At 42.1% G+C, this 16,718-nt stretch overlaps 1 protein-coding gene across 3 annotated transcripts in view; it reads left to right on the forward strand.

Moving 5' to 3' along the window:
• Nucleotides 1-16,352, forward strand: part of SCN4B (sodium voltage-gated channel beta subunit 4) — a 70,750-nt gene extending 54,398 nt beyond the window's left edge. Inside the window, exons 3-7 of one of the 3 annotated variants that reach the window (XR_005777714.1) lie at nt 2,845-3,026; nt 10,798-11,041; nt 12,663-12,792; nt 15,581-15,770; nt 16,147-16,352. Coding sequence is in view for 1 of the 3 variants with exons in the window: in XM_040425716.1 (XP_040281650.1) it covers nt 2,845-3,026; nt 10,798-11,041; nt 12,663-12,792; nt 15,581-15,665 (641 nt within the window). In the remaining 2 variants the exon portion in view is untranslated. Of the gene's footprint in view, nt 1-2,844; nt 3,027-10,797; nt 11,042-12,662; nt 12,793-15,580 lie in introns of all 3 variants that reach the window. The other 2 variants (XR_005777716.1, XM_040425716.1) reach the window with 2 other exon arrangements.
• Nucleotides 16,353-16,718: the final 366 nt, after the last annotated feature.

The following is a 16,718-nucleotide window of genomic DNA, read 5'->3' on the forward strand; positions in this document are numbered from 1 at the left end:
TATGGATTTTCAGACATAGACAGGGTATTTCTTCACAGATATTCACAATTCTTGAAGATATTTTTGTAAGCAAAGTGATCACATTCCTTCCAGAAATGGACCTTGATCTCTGGTGTATATCGAAGAACACCCACTGGAACTCCAGCTTGCAGCCTAGAATGTATTGAACCTTTGTATTGTGCCTTTGTATTGAAAGGTATTAATTTAATACCTTTCTGTAATGTTAACTAACATGATACATTTGATACATGAAACCACTTGATATTAGCTAGGGTTTCCTAAAAAATGTCAGACCTTCTACTAATCGTCTCATGGTGCTCCATACAGCCCTGTCTGTAACTAGTGTTGAGCACCAATATTCGAATAGCGAATTTTTATCGCGAATATCGCCACTTTGAGAATTTGAGAATATTTAGAATATAGTGCTATATATTCATTATATGGAATATTTGGCATTTTTTTCCATCTAAACACATGATTCCTCTCTGCTTCATGCTTGTGGGTCAATTAGAAGGAAGCAATGTCAAGTTCACAACAATACTTAGTGCACCAATCGGTAATTTGTAGTCAGACCTGCTAAAATGTGAGGAAAAAATATTCTAATCACTGCCGATTAGCGCAATCGCGAATATATTGGAGCACTTTACTCTATCTGCATATAAAGCTATTTTAATGTTCTGCCATGCCAACCATTTTCTCCAGTCTCAGGAAACTTATACCAGCTTGAAAAATTTTGCCAAAGTGACCCACGCCTGTATTTCATGTTCCGAATTCACATTACGTGATTTTTACATTGCCGATTTATCGCATTCAATAAAATAAGCTTGAATTCTCTAAATTCGCGAATATATGACGAATATTCTACAAAATATTTGTGAAATATCGCAAATTCGAATATAGTCCCTGCCGCTCATCACTATCTGTAACCAAAGATTTTCTCCTGTCCTATTTTTTTAATTTGTACCCGTTCCCTTGCACTAGAATAGTGACTGATGTTATTAAAGACTTTTTACTATATTGCACTCAGATCACGTTTTGCAAGGTACTGGATGATCACCCGTCCTCAATATTGCAAGTAACCTGTTTTAGCCCTATATAGGTTGGCAGTGATGGCATGACTTAAGGTGCCCATACACTGTGAGCTGAACTTTCTGCCAACAGCTGTTCCTCCCGACTTCCCCATACATATACTGTACCACTGTGCTTGGTTTGGGAGGTTGTATGTGTTGTCAGTGGGGAGAGAGGAGTAAGTCGCTCCCAGACACCTCTGGAGACCGCTTATCTCCTGTGAGCTAAAAAGAACTGGGTGTTAAAATTTAACACATCTGTTCTTATTTCTCCTGACATCATAGATTTGTATTAAAACTCTATAAAAGTCTATGACAGATTGAAATTACAACATTGTTTCTGTTTAGGCTGTGCTTCTCCACTTTACCCCTCCCACTAGAAGGTTCTAGTTCAAATTATAAACTGTATATTCATGGGAGAGTCTGGAGCTCCCTATACACAGTCAGCTGTGTCACCAAATTGACATATTCAGACAACTTTTCTCTTATGTGTATGTGGGCCTTAAAGAGGTTGTCCAAAGGACCTGTGGAAAAATCCAAACTCACCTGCTCCCTGCTGCTTGGTTTTGGCTCTGTAGCTCCCAGGCAGTCTTTAATGGATTTCCGGTCTCTGTTTGTCAACTTCCTACATGAATAGGAAGTAGCTCCCGGGCAGTCCTTAAAGGGTTTCCCTTCTCTGTCTGTCAACTTCCTGCATGGACATGGTCACGTGCATGGTGGCAGCCAGGCAGCCAATGACTGGTCTCAGCGGTGATGTGTCTCCAAGCAGTCCGTCATTACTGGGTCACTGCTAAGATCAGCTGACCATGTCCAAGCAGGAAGTGGACATACGGAGACTGGAAATTCAGTGAAGAAAGCCTGGGAGTCACGGAGCTGGAACTGAGCGGTGGGGGACCAGCTGAGTATGATTCTCTTCATAGGTTCTGATGGCTGGGGAGCCCTTTAAGGCTCCCAACAAGGGGAAAATCTCTTATATGCAGGCCTATTTACATTCATGTGTTAAATTTTCTCTCTTTGCTGAGCGTGCATGTGTTCTTAAAAGAAAGAGGGGAAAAAGCTGTTGCCAGACACCTCTGGCAGAAAGTTATATCCCTTGAAGACAAAAGGATCAAGCATGTTGAAATCCAGCATGACCAACACTTCTTTTCCATCTGTTGTCAGGGGAAAGTTGCGCATACACATTGGATGGTCAACCAGCCAAGAATCATCTGTGTGTCCTCTGTTGCATGGTGGCTGGTAAAGTACTGGGTGTATATTTCACAAAGAATACTCAGATGGGTGAGGTAAAATAATACCGGGAAAGCTGGGTGGTTTCTGCAAAGTGTAGTTTGCTGAGGACTGGATTTATATGGAATAGCATATAGATGTTGGTAGTGGGACATGCCATTCCCTCCCCACTCCAGTACAACACTTTTGCTTAACCTAAAGCAAACCCAGGTGTAACTGCTGAGCTCTTTACTGTGAGGGTAAATACAGGGCTAAAAACTTCATTCAGTCTTAGTGCCTGGAAACGGCATGATCTGCTGGCTTAGAATAGCCGAATCCAGTGAAATCTGTCATCGCTGACCCTGCCCACACACAGACCCACAACACTACCATTAGAGTTGCTTTACGCTATAGGCTAAAATAAAAAAAAATACACATAAAATTGTATCTAACCTGTTCTGTTCATTACAGGAATATACTGTGCTACTGTTTACTTTTTCAATCTGTAAATTCTTTGCACTAATAAAATTTTAATAACTGTACTGTAATTGACACTTTTGTCTTTTTCTAGGTGCGTTACTTGTCCATACCTGCTTCTCATTAGAAGTCATTGTAGGGAAAAATAATCAGATGAAAGTTCAGAACGGAACAGATATCTACCTGCCTTGCACATTTGCCACCTGCATTGGTTTTGAGGATGTTACCTTCTTTTGGGAATACAGGACATTCAATCTGTCATCAAAGCCAGAATTAGTGAGTACTTCCTACATATTTGTGCCTGCAGTAAATAAAAATTATTAATTATAGATATATTATTTTTAAGGAACATTTAGCCCCCCCTCCTCCCCCCGTCCCAAATATGAGAAATAACCTGGTAGATGCAAATGACAACTGGTCTTTACGTTGTATATTATAAATTCTGCTTGGTATTTGCCAGGGGTGTAACAAGTAACCATGGGATCCCATCGCAAAACTTTTAACGTGGATAAGGCACATAGTGATGTCACAGTACAGGGATAATGCTCACAGTGATGTCACAGCACAGGAATAATATACACAGTGATGTCACAGTACAGGGATAATGCTATCACTGATGTCACAGTACGGGGATAATATACACAGTGATGTCACAGTATTGGCATAATACTCACAGTGATGTCACAGTACAGAGATAATATACACAGTGATGTCACAGTACAGGGATAATGCTAGCACTGATGTCACAGTACAGGGATAATATACACAGTGATGTCACAGTACAGGGAAAATACACACGGTGATGTCACAGTACAGGGATAATATACACAGTGATGTCACAGTACAGGGATAATGCTATCACTGATGTCACAGTACGGGGATAATATACACAGTGATGTCACAGTATTGGCATAATACTCACAGTGATGTCACAGTACAGAGATAATATACACAGTGATGTCACAGTACAGGGATAATGCTAGCACTGATGTCACAGTACAGGGATAATATACACAGTGATGTCACAGTATTGGCATAATACTCACAGTGATGTCACAGTACAGAGATAATATACACAGTGATGTCACAGTACAGGGATAATGCTAGCACTGATGTCACAGTACAGGGATAATATACACAGTGATGTCACAGTACAGGGAAAATACACACGGTGATGTCACAGTACAGGGATAATATACACAGTGATGTCACAGTACAGGGAAAATACACACAGTGATGTCACAGTACAGGGATAATATACACAGTGATGTCACAGTACAGGGATAATGCTAGCACTGATGTCACAGTACGGGGATAATATACACAGTGATGTCACAGTACAGAGATAATAGACACAGTGATGTCACAGTACAGGGATAAGGCTCACAGTGATGTCACAGTACAGAGATAATATACACAGGGATGTCACAGTACAGAGATAATAGACACAGTGATGTCACAGTACAGGGATAATATACATCGCAAAACTTTTATCGTGGATAAGGCACATAGTGATGTCACAGTACAGGGATAATGTTCACAGTGATGTCACAGTACAGGAATAATGCTAGCGCTGATGTCACAGTACAGGAATAATGCTAGCGCTGATGTCACAGTATGGGGATAATATACACAGTGATGTCACAGTACTGGGATAATGCTCACAGTGATGTCACAGTACAGATATAATATACACAGTGATGTCACAGTACAGGGATAAGGCACACAGTGATGTCACAGTACAGGGATAATATACAGTATACGGTGATGTCACAGTACTGGGATAATATACACAGTGATGTCACAGTATGGGGAGAATGCACACAGTGATGTCATAGTTCTATCTGTGATATTACAGCACAGGAATTATGCAGTTATGTAATGGATTATGTACACCATAATATTATAATAGCACAGGTATATAACACACAAAAATCAGTTTTTCACCGTCCCTTCCCTATTGCTATATACACAGTGCTCAATGAGAGATCAGGAAGAGACAATGTGGGAGTCTGCACGAGCTGCTCAGTCTTTGCAGACCCAGATCAGGTCTGCAGTGAAGTTGTACACCCATGTACAACCTCTCTGGGGACTGTATTCCCACTGTAACCAGGGCTAATATATCAACCCCAGTTACAGGAGAAATCAGCAATAAATAAATAAAATATATAAAATTAAATGTCCCCCAAACGGTCTTGTATGACCTTATAAGGGGGCACAAAGTAAAAAAATAATAAGTGTAAAAAATAAAAAAAAGACAAAAAAATGTGAAAAGACCCGCCACCACCATATTTTTATTTTACATTTTTCTTTCCTTAAAAAGTAAAAAACAAGAAAAATAAAATCAAGCCCCATGCGTCACCGAAAAAGGCGCAAAAATTGCCTGCAGTTCATGGGTACTGGAGCAGATGGAGGAAGTTGATCTGTTCTTTAGTAACAAATTCCTCTTCTTCCAGTTCTCATTCCAGCCCTGTGCTGTACTGGGTGTGGGGTACCAAAGGGATTCATTCTTACGTATCATACAGTACTTTTTGACTTTTTTTTTACTTTTTGACATTACAGGAATAGCATTCAACAGTATTATTCACCAGTGTTCTGTGCAGTTCTGTAACCAATTCAAAAACATAGAGTAAAAATAAAAATGTGACAAGATGATTTGACCCTTTCTTGAGTAACACATACACATCGGTCCTGTTTGTGCTGCTGAAATGATCTTCTCCAACTATGACACTGCAGTCTCTATCGGTATTTGGAAGACTGCCATGATGTGTGTATCAAATTGAGGAAAGTAGTTGATAAGAAGCGGCTTCTGCTCTTTAAAGAATGTATTAAGTACTATCCAGCGGACATCTTTTGACCCCAAACTGTAAACAATTTATTACCCTATCAATTATTTCTAAAATGTCAGTGTAACACTTTTATCTTTCACCCTAATGTTACTAATTGCACTGGTCACTGTGAGCACTTAATAAAATTATAAGGCCTCTTTCACACGGGCGTCATGTTTTTCGGCCAGATAAGATGCGGGTGCGTCGCGATTTTTCCGGGCGAGTGCAAAACATTTTAATGCGTTTTGCACGCGTGTGAGAAAAACCCGAACTTCTTCACAGAAGTTCGTGTTTGGGTTAGGTGTTGTGTAGATTGTATTATTTTTCCTTATGACATGGTTACAGGGAAAAATAATAGCATTCTTAATACAGAATGCATAGTAAAATAGGGCTGAAGGGGTTAAAAAAAATACAAAATAATTTAACTCACCTTAATCCACTTGTTCGCGCAGCCCGGCTTCTCTTCTTTCTTCTTTCTTCAGGACCTGGGTAAAGGACCTTTGATGACATCACTGTGCTCATCACCATGGTGATGGATCATGTGACGGACCATGTGATGAGCACAGTGACGTCATCACAGGTCTTTTTCCTACTGTACAGCAAAGATGAAGACAGCAGAGAAGCCGGGCTGCGCGAACAAGTGGATTAAGGTGAGTTAAATTATTTTTAATTTTTTTTAACCCCTCCAGCCCTATTTTACTACGCATTCTGTATTAAGAATGCTATTATTTTCCCTTATAACCATGTTATAAGGGAAAATAATAAAGATCGGGTCCCCATCCCGATCGTCTCCTAGCAACCGTGCGTGAAAATCGCACCGCATCCGCACTTGCTTGCGATTTTCACGCAGCCCCATTCACTTCTATGGGGCCTGCGTTGCATGAAAAATGCACAAAATAGAGCATGCTGCGATTTTCACGCAACGCACAAGTGATGCGTGAAAATCACTGCTCATGTGCACAGCCCCATAGAAATGAATGGGTCCGGATTCAGTGCGGGTGCAATGCGTTCACCTCACGCATTGCACCCGCGCGGAAATCTCGCCTGTGGGAAAGGGGCCTAAGTCCACTGACTTGGCAAGTTGGCTACTGCTGGACACACTAGGATAGGTCATGGTGAAATTCATGTTTGGGGGGTTACTATCTCTCCTTGGGGAGAGAGCACCTTAGTTGGCGTGAGGAGACTTGTTGGCCATACATGCTCTTCTAGAATTCTGGGAAGAAAGGGATGCAAATGAGCTCTAAACAAGCTCTGCCTTAAGGCCTATTTAAAGGGTCAAACATTGACATATAGGATAGCTGCTGTTCTCCTGCTTACCGCTGCAGTCCTGGACACCGTGTTCAGAGGTGATCTGCTGCCTGTGCTTCCCCATTCACCGCTGCAGTCCTGGGATCTGTCCTTGCAGGTACTGTTTCTTCTAGGATCCACTCACTAGTTTCCTTTCAGCCCTGGCCACAGCATGCTTACTGCTTCTCACCTGCACCACTTCCTGTGCTTTATGGGTTAGATCATGTGACCTCGCTGACCAATCCTAGCCCACTCCCTAAGATGCCTAAGTGTCAATGTCTTTGTGTCCTGTTGCTGATTTCTCTGCTTGTGTTTCTGGACTCCACTACCTGTTTGATCCCTGTAGTGATGAGCAGCATAGGCAATATTCAAATTTGCAATATTTTACAAATTTTTAGCTGAATATTCGCAAACTTGAAAATTCACAATTGCAAAAATCAGCAATGTAACATGCACATATTGCACATACAATTTCATTACCTATAACAAACAATGGCTATATACCAAAAGCCAGGTATGTGCAAGCCAACAACCTATCTATGAGACAGGTATAGTCAGCATACCTTACAACAGTAACCTTGTGTGCAATAAGACATTCAAGACCAGCACTCATCTGACTGACAGCCAGTTAGCCTCAAAGTTGCTTGATTTGTGTTGGATGCCTTGAGGGACCTGCGCCCCTAGATCATTATCATTAGGGTCACAAAGATTTAAATTATAATTTTTTTGGATGCCAGCTAACTCTTCTTTCATTGCTTAGGAGGGCTGCATAAAGATGTTCAGTTTTCTAATTGTCCGAACATTTATATTCAATAACCTTTCTATACTGGTTTGCCATGTAAGCTCATTTGCATAAACATGGGCATATGGGAAAGACATGCAAATTAGCTGAATCTGCCTTGTTTTTTTAGCTGAAACACTATTTGCAGGTCTTTCCCATATGCCCATGTTTATGCAAATGAGCTTACATGACAAAATAGTATAGAAAGGTTATTGAATGTTAGGACTATTAGAAAACTGAACATTTTTATGCAGCCCTCCTAAACAGTGAGAGAAGAGTTAGAATATTTTTTTTTTAAATTGTCTCCCTAATGATAATAATCTAGGGGCGCAGGTCCCCCAAGCCATCCAACTCAAATCAAGCAACTTTGAGGCTAACTGACTCTCATTCAGATGAGAGCTGGTTTTAAATGTTATATTGCACACAAGGTTGCGCTTGTAAGGTATGCTGTGACTGTATCTGTCTTATTGATAGGTTGTTGGCATACAGCCTTTGTGTGATTGTATGTTATAGGTAATGATTTATTTAAAAAAATAATGTAGCATTTATAAATAAAAAAATATTAATGATTGGTAGGAAAATATTTATAAAAAAAGTTTATTAATGATAGGTAAAAAAAGTAAGGATGATAAATATTAAGGATAAAGAGGTTCTAGCGATAAAAAAAACTAGAATATTCGCGATTACGAAGATATAGCACTATATTCTAGATCTTTGTGAATTCTCAAAGTGCCGATATTTGCGATAAAAATTTGCGATTAGAACATTCGCGCTCAACACTAGATCCCTGCCTGCTTGCCACGACTCTCCTGTCTCCGACCAGGACTGCCTGACCTGTACCTGTGCCGCTTGCCCTGACCTATTGCTTGTTTGACTTTGCCTCTGGCTCATCCATCGGTCCCGCACTGTTGCTCCTTCCTGGTTACGACTCGCCTGCTGACTACATTTGTACCTCTGGTACCTTGCTCAGGTACCTCCTGGTCCACCTGGACCAGCTGCCTCGTGTGCAATCCTCCTCAAGAGGTAGCGACCTGGTGTTCCTCTCGGGAAAGTATATCCCCACCATCAGGGGTACTGTGAAGATCGAGGGGTTCACTTAGACAACACCCTTAGAGGAGGTAGGACGAGTGGCGCAGTGGGTTCACACCCGCTGCTTCGTGATAGCTGCCTTACATCTGGTGGCTTCAGAGGCAGAGCTTATTAAGAGCTCATTTGCATCCCTTTCTTCCCAGGATTCCAGAGGACTATGTATGGCCTATAAGTCCCCTCACACCGATTGAGGAGCTCTCTCCCCAAGGAGATATGGTACCCCTCTCACCCAGTTAAGCCAGTACTCTCTGCTCTGCACTAATGAGGGGCAATCACCACAAAACAGCTGTCTGCAGATGAGGTGCTGGCTTATTTAATATCAGAGTCATATCTCAAGGCCTATTTAAATGGTTGAACGCTGCCTTTGTGAGAGATGGATTTATTATTCTATACATATATAATGTGAACATTCTGTAGTACACATTTTTGTCCACTAGATGGCCGCAAACCATATGTATGAGAAGGTCAATAAGGAAGGGGGAAAATGGGGATTACATTACAGTTTTCAAATATACCTATGAACTCAGTTGAAGTTGCTGAAACCACTCCTATCAGGTTAAGGAGCCAATAGTCTCTACTTAAGGAACACCCCTTTTGTGATGTCATGTCTGCTATTTAAGTCAATGTAATATGAATAAAGTGCGTCTCTTCTACCATGGCTCAGGGAAGACGAGAAGATGCTTTCATGAAACCACCTACTGTGTCTGGTCTCATTATGAAAGCTGTATGGCGCGCACATACTGATACTTCTAATTGATTTGGCACCACACAAAGAAGAAGGAAAGCGCATGAATTGCGCTAACACCTTACAGTTCAGTGAAATTCATGGCATAAACAATCCTTTTTTCCCCTGACATTAAAGGGGTTTTCCAAGATAGGTCATCAGTAAAAAAAAAATAATCTTGGAAAACCCTTTTAAGGAAGCGTCAGGGCACCACCACATACGTTAGATGGTCAACTCATCCTATCTAAGTAGATTAGTTGGGCCATCTAATGTGGCCAGCTTTAGACACTATCACCACCTGCACCAAGAGCTTATATCTAGTTCTAGATACTAACCACTGGTTAGTTCTTGGACCTATGTAAAAGCATCTCTTCCTACCAAACAGTACCCTGTTCTGTACTGACAAGGGGCAAGTAACCCAAAACAGCCGTCTACAGAGGGGCATCCTTTTGGATAATGGTTTGGCTGATATGGTTCCTTCCTTTTTGGTGAAGAGCTAATTTTCTATTTTTGCATATTTATTTTTCCATGGAGCATTGCCTCGAAGTAGGTCTCTATACAAAAGCTGGGTCTCCTCAATGACAACCAGTGACCCATTCCAAGAGAGAGAATTCCTGAATTATTCAAGACCTGAGAAATGATATTGGGAGTAGCGTTCAGGGTGCATTCAGTGAAACTCGAACCATTTTGCAAGCAAGTTCAGTCAGTTTTGTCTGCAATTGCATTCATTTGTTCAGTTTTTTCCCGCGAGGGTGCAATGCGTTTTGATGCGTTTTTCACGCGTGTGATAAAAAACTGAAGGTTTACAAACAACATCTCTTAGCAACTATCAGTGAAAAATGCATTGCATCTGCACTTGCTTGCGGATGCAATGCGTTATTCACGCAGCCCCATTTATTTCTATGGAGCCAGGGCTGCGTGAAAAACGCAGAATATAGAACATGCTGTGATTTTCAGGCAACGCAGAAATGATGCATGAAAAACAACGCTCATGTACACAGACCTATTGAAATGAATTGGTCAGGATTCAGTGCGGGTGCTATGCGTTGACATCACGCATTGCACCCGCGCGGAAAACTCGTTCGTGTGAAAGGGGCCGAATTCTAAATTATGACAAACTGAAATGCAAATCCATATACCTATATATCATTATATTTGCTATTTGGTATCCCACGTCTTGTCTTTGTGAATCTTTCTCTTTTAATGATCTTCAATTTCTATTTGACTTCTGGAAATATTCTGTCTGTATTCTGCAACCATTGACCATAATCGCTCAGCTGTCTATCTGCATTCTTCTATCTAATGGTCCTTTATCCTCTCTCATTTTGTTATGACCAGCTTTACCATGGGAAGCTGAAGAACAAGAAATCCCTGCCGAAACCTATAGAAATTCAAAATAAAAATTACCGGCATGATCGAATAACGCTAGTTCCTAGCAATGACACCAAGGATTATAGTTTGAAATTACTCCTGAAGGAGGTGGAGTTTGAAGATGCCGGACGCTACACCTGTATTGTGTCAAATAAAAAGGAAAAAGACACTAAAAGCAACGCCACCATCTACCTTACAGTGGTGGACAAGTGTGAGTGCCACCGATAGGTCAAACACCTGTTATCTGTATCCTTGAACATGCTGATAAAATACATAATAGATCTAATTTCAAAGGCTTGCATACTTTCGAGACACAAACCGCAAAAAAGAAAAATGTCCGTTCCTACTCCGCTAGAGACAAAACCATGCATGGACTCCCGTAGCAGGAAAACCAATGAAGAAAAAAACAAATGTCCAGCACTGGTGTCTCTCATCAAAAGCAATATTTATTGAAGATCACTAAAAAACAAATACATGAACAGTACCAATAAAAGGTCTATGCTTTTTGAACCGGAAGGTCATGATTAAGAACCTTCTAGTTTAAAAAGCGTAGACCTTTTACGGTATCACTCATGGATCTGTTTCTTAATGGTCTTCAATAAATATTGCTTTAAAGGAGAGACACCAGTGCTCAATATTTTCTTGCATACTTTCAGCCACTTTCACATTTTTGTATGTGCCTTTCATAGGTATTTCTACTGTTGAACATCAAGACTTTGATCAAAAGAGTAGTCAACTTAGGCTACTTTAACATATGCGGCAGAGGATATCAAAACCGGGCCAAAAATGGTTCCGTTTTGGCCCCATGCATCCTGAATGGAAAGAGGTCCGTTCAGGATGCATCACATTGTCTTCCATTCCGTCAGCATTCCGTTTTGTGGCTGCAAGCTGCTGTTTTGTGTCCAGTCATCGAAACGGAACAAACTGGATCCGTCACTAAAATGTAAGTCAGTGGTGACGGGAATGTTAAAATCCAACTGCTCAACCGTTCTCTTCCTCCACATCTGCTATCTAGAAGAGTTGCTCCTCCTCACACACATTCAGACTTCTTTTTGTGATTTAGGTCAAATCATCAAGAATGTATAAGATCTTCACTGACTGTCCTGGATTACAGGTCGATGGCAGTTTGGGGAGATAAATCCTCATGGCACTTTCTCTTTAAGTCCCTATTGGGGTTGCACATGTTCCTGCACAGGGGCTTAAAGAGAAGCTGTCAGCAGAGTAAGCCCTATTAAACAAGGCACACTGCCTGGTAGAGTTCATCCTCCTGATTTAAATGATACCCATCTTGTGAAAATCGTTTGTGGCATTCCTGAGAATAAAGACTTTTATTCTTTATGCAAATGAGGGCCCCAGTGTACCCCAGTTTGTCAGCTTTCCAGTGCTGGCCACGCCCCTCTGAGCACTGCAGCCTCATTTGCATTAAGAATAAAAGTCTTTTTTTCTGAGGAACACCCAAGCCAATTTTCACAAGACAAGTATCAATTTCATCAGCAGGGTCACCCTACCAGACAGTATGTTTGGTTTAATAGGATTCATACTGCTAACTGGTACCCTTTAAAAGGGCATTCCAGCCAGACGCATGTATCACCTATCCAGCGGATAGGTGAAAAATACTTCTGGGTGGAACACCCTCTCAAATTCATAGAGACCACCTGAAGATAACTTATATACTTTACAATGAATTTTGTGAGGATGAGAACATAAAGGCTCTTCCATGGTCTTGATTACTTCAAAGCACGGTCATCGTCAACTCAGCTTGAAGGCTTTTTTCCTTTGTTCTTTTGTCTAAACATTTCAGTTCCATGTACTAATGCTATTCTTCTCTATAGTTGAGGTCGTGGATAACACGTTGACTCTGATTATCGTGGCTGTTGTTGGTGGTGTCACCGGCCTTCTTATATTAATCCTTATCATAAAGAAGACAGTCGGCTTCATTATGAAGAAGAATCGTGACCAAAAGTGAGTTCTGGTTGCATGTGAATTTTTTTTTCAAAACATTTTCAAAATGAAATGTACAAATTATCTAAATAATATAATCACTTTTGAAAACATTTTACAGTTTTCATAGAGAAATAACATGTTATAATAATAAAACAATTGCATACAACCAGGGGCGTAGCTTAAAGTTCATGGGCCCTGGTGCAAGAGTTCAGCTTGGACCTGTAAGCCGTGTATTGGGGTGGGCTCCCCAGGATACAGCGAAGTCACAGTCAAGGAAAGCGACACTGACACCAGCTTAATATGCAAGAACAGAAACTTTACTTTTATAACTTTAGTAATAACACAAGTATAACTACAACAATACAAACATGCACAGAAAATGCTATACCCCGGACCCACAGTCACTGTCCCTGCCCCCCTGGACAGGCCTAGCCGATGGCGGACACAGCAGAGCCTGCAAAGTCAATACTGTGCCACAGAACAGGACAAACCTAGCCGATGGCGGACACAGCAGAGCCTGCAAAGTCAACACTGCGCCGCAGAACAGTTCTGTACAACCTGGCAATCACACAACCCTAACTATCTATCTAGTTTTAGGCCTAGGCTTAGTCTCTGTTGCATCAGGCGCCACTAGTATAAAGCAAGGAGTAAACGGGTGTACTGACCTGCGTCCGTTCTAGGCCCTAGGATTCCGCTTACCCGGGATGGCCACCAAGCTCTCAGCAACCGTGCAGCCTTGCTTGATGATAAGTCTTTCTGTCCACACACTGGAACTGGTCTTCCTGGGACAACCTCTCTTTCAAAGAGCTGGATCCAGTAAGGGGACAACCGCTACTCTCCTTCCTTAGAGTGTCCATTCACTGCTGGACATCTGCAAGCCAGGATGGAATCGGATACAGTCCCTCACAGCACAATCCTTCCACCATGTCAGATCACTTCAGACTTCCTGTTTTTTAGAAGCAGCTTGCATGAGTCATCATCTGCTTTGCATATGCAGATCCCAGAGTGTGCTGACTGTAGCTGCAAAACAGTGGCCTCTAGTGCCCAGAATGCCAAATGACAGCTCCAATAAAATCTAGGCATAAACATTATTCAGGCAGAGCTTTTCCACAATCTCACAGAACCCCCCTTCCCTCAGTGCTTTGTGGCCTGGGGCAGGGAAGCACATAGCCTTCGTGCTGCCAGAGATGAAAATTGATACAGCACCCCCTTTGCCAAATTCTCAACCTAACTGCTTCCCTCCAGCCCTACTGTTAAAGACATACTAACACATCTTACATCTAGTCACATCTCCTCTGATGTAGATGTTTGCTTTGCTCATCTTCTCCATTTGGACCAGACCGCCATGATGATTTCTTTCAGTTATCACTTCTCTCTGCAGAGTTTGACAAAAAACATCTTATTTTTCTACTTTTCCATCATCCTTCCACCTTCTCATCACCCCATCCTGTGCCCACTGTGCTCCCCAATACTGTACTACAGTAACAGTCCCTTTGAAAATACTAGTACCATGTTGATAGTGCCCCCTTTAATAATTATTGGCGCACAGTGACCTAAAAAACATCTGCGCCCAGCAAATAGTGTACCTGAAACTAATAGTGTAACCCTAATGCCCCCCAAAAACAATTGAGCTAAGCCGATACTGTGCCAGGTTACCCCTCTCCACCGCACAGTAATAAAGCTCCCCAAAGTTTCACCAATAGAAATAATTATCTGCCAGAGTGCACTTAGTGTTAACAGTGCCCCGAATAGTAATAATGCCTCCATTGTGCCCATACTAGTAATCATGTTTCCCATAGTTCCCCAGTAGTAATTCTCCTTATATGTGCCAGTAGAAAAATGCTCCCAATGTGTGCTAGTACAAAAATACCCCCTTTATAATGTGTGCCAACACAACAAATAACCCCTTTATGATGTGTGCCAATGCAAAAAATACCCCTGTGTGCCAGTACAAAAAATACCCCCTTATAATGTGTGCCAGTACAATAAAATACCCTTAAATACCCTTACCTTAGACCTCAGATCAGACCCCCATATCAGGGCAGGGGTCCAATTCAGTTCAAGTGAATGGAGCTGAGCTGCAATACCAAGCAGTGATACACCGAGCTGTGATACAATGTAGGGTGCTGTGTTTGGTAAGTTACGAGAAGGCACTCACAGGAATGCGCTGCAGCCTCTGCAAACAGCTGATCGATGGGGGGTGCCAAGAGTCGGACCATTGAAGGGGTATTCCCATCTCCGACAATGGGGGCATATCGCTAGGATATGCCCCCATTGTCTGATAGGTGCGGGTCCCACCGCTGGGACCCACACCTACAACGAGAACGGAGCGGGGAGAGCTGTGGCTGGGGGACCCCGGATTTCCCGGGGTCCGTCCACCACCAAGCGCTGCTCCTATAGAAGTGAATGGGAGCGCACTTCTCACGCACGGCCCCTGCTCCAATTCATTTCTATGGGCAGACAGAAATAGCCGAGCCAGCGCTTGGCTATTTTCGGCGGCCCCACAGAAATTAATGGAGGGCGGCTGCGCATGCGCAGTGCCCCCTCCGTTCATTTCCCCGCTCCGTTCTCATTGTAGGTGCGGGTCCCAGTGGTGGGACTCGCACCTATCAGACAATGGGGGCATATCCCAGCAATATGCCCCCATTCTCTGAGATGGGAAACCCCCTTTTTCTCATTTTGATGACCTAATGTATCCTAAGCATAGGTCATCAATACAGTATGTAAATCCTGGAGAACCCCTTTAACAGAAGGGTGGTATTTGACAGATTTTAGAATCTCATGTCTAACCCTTCTTTATCCTTAGGAAAGACTGTCTCGTTACCTCTTCGGTCAATGACAACACAGATAATGCCTCAAAGCAAGAAGCCAAAGCTAAGACAAAAGCATGATGTTTGCTCCATGGACAAGGACAGAAAGGACTTCAGTAGATGGACTGCGGAGCTTAGAGCCCCGGTATTGCAGAAATTTAAGCAGAGAGCACCTGGTGGAATGAGGTTGATCACTTTATCGGCTACACACCTTATTATCTTGCACTGCGCAGTAATTATGTTACCTCCTCCTGGGCCTTAATTTAGGTGTCTATGACACCATGTAGTTCATCACAGTGAATATGTTTCTGTTCAGAAGAACAGGGTCCCCAGATCTTCCCAAGCAGGTGTTTTTGGAGGAGATATTTTTTTTTCTATGCATGGAGTGGGGGCTGACAACATAGAATCACTGCCATTGACTGTCAGTGGATGCATATATATATATATATATATAGTTTATTTGTATAAAATTATAGTACACATCTAGATGCACAAATTTCATGTATAAAGAAATACTTGATGTTTTTAAACTGCATTTACAGCTGAGGATTTCTGCTTGCAGCACAGTGTGCCTTCTCCCTGCTCCTCTGCTTACCCTGCAATATGTCCTGACTCCTCTGAGTTATTTCTGTACATAATGAAAAGTTCTCTTCCGGATCACCACGGCCTCTATATATACTGGCACCGCATAACAGGACTGCCAGTCTCCACTGCAGTTGCTGCCTGGGCATTGTTCCTGCTTTCTGGATGAATGTAATAAAATGTATTCTTTAATAGAGTAGTTGTCATTTCCACATAAGTCACTAACTTCAGTACTACGAAGGAGGAAAGTCTTCTGCTGAAGAAGATGTTGTCCCATGAAGACCTTCATCTATGCTGAGACAAAGAAGACCTACTGTAGGGATCTGTACTCGCAGTAGGGCTGGCAATGACAGATTTTCACAGAGACAGTGGTTTCAAAGTCCAAGCTGTGCTTTATTTGGTCACTTCAGCATAACAGAGTAGCATCCAAGTTATAGCGTCACCCGGAACGGTGAAGTTATAGCACCAGAATAACAGAACATAAACCAAAATAAATACCCGCCCGTCTGTCTGTGCTCTACCTAATACAGAGGCCGTTCCTGTCTCACCTAT

This window comes from Bufo bufo, chromosome 1, assembly GCF_905171765.1.
Source record: "Bufo bufo chromosome 1, aBufBuf1.1, whole genome shotgun sequence".
Lineage (NCBI taxonomy): Eukaryota > Metazoa > Chordata > Amphibia > Anura > Bufonidae > Bufo > Bufo bufo.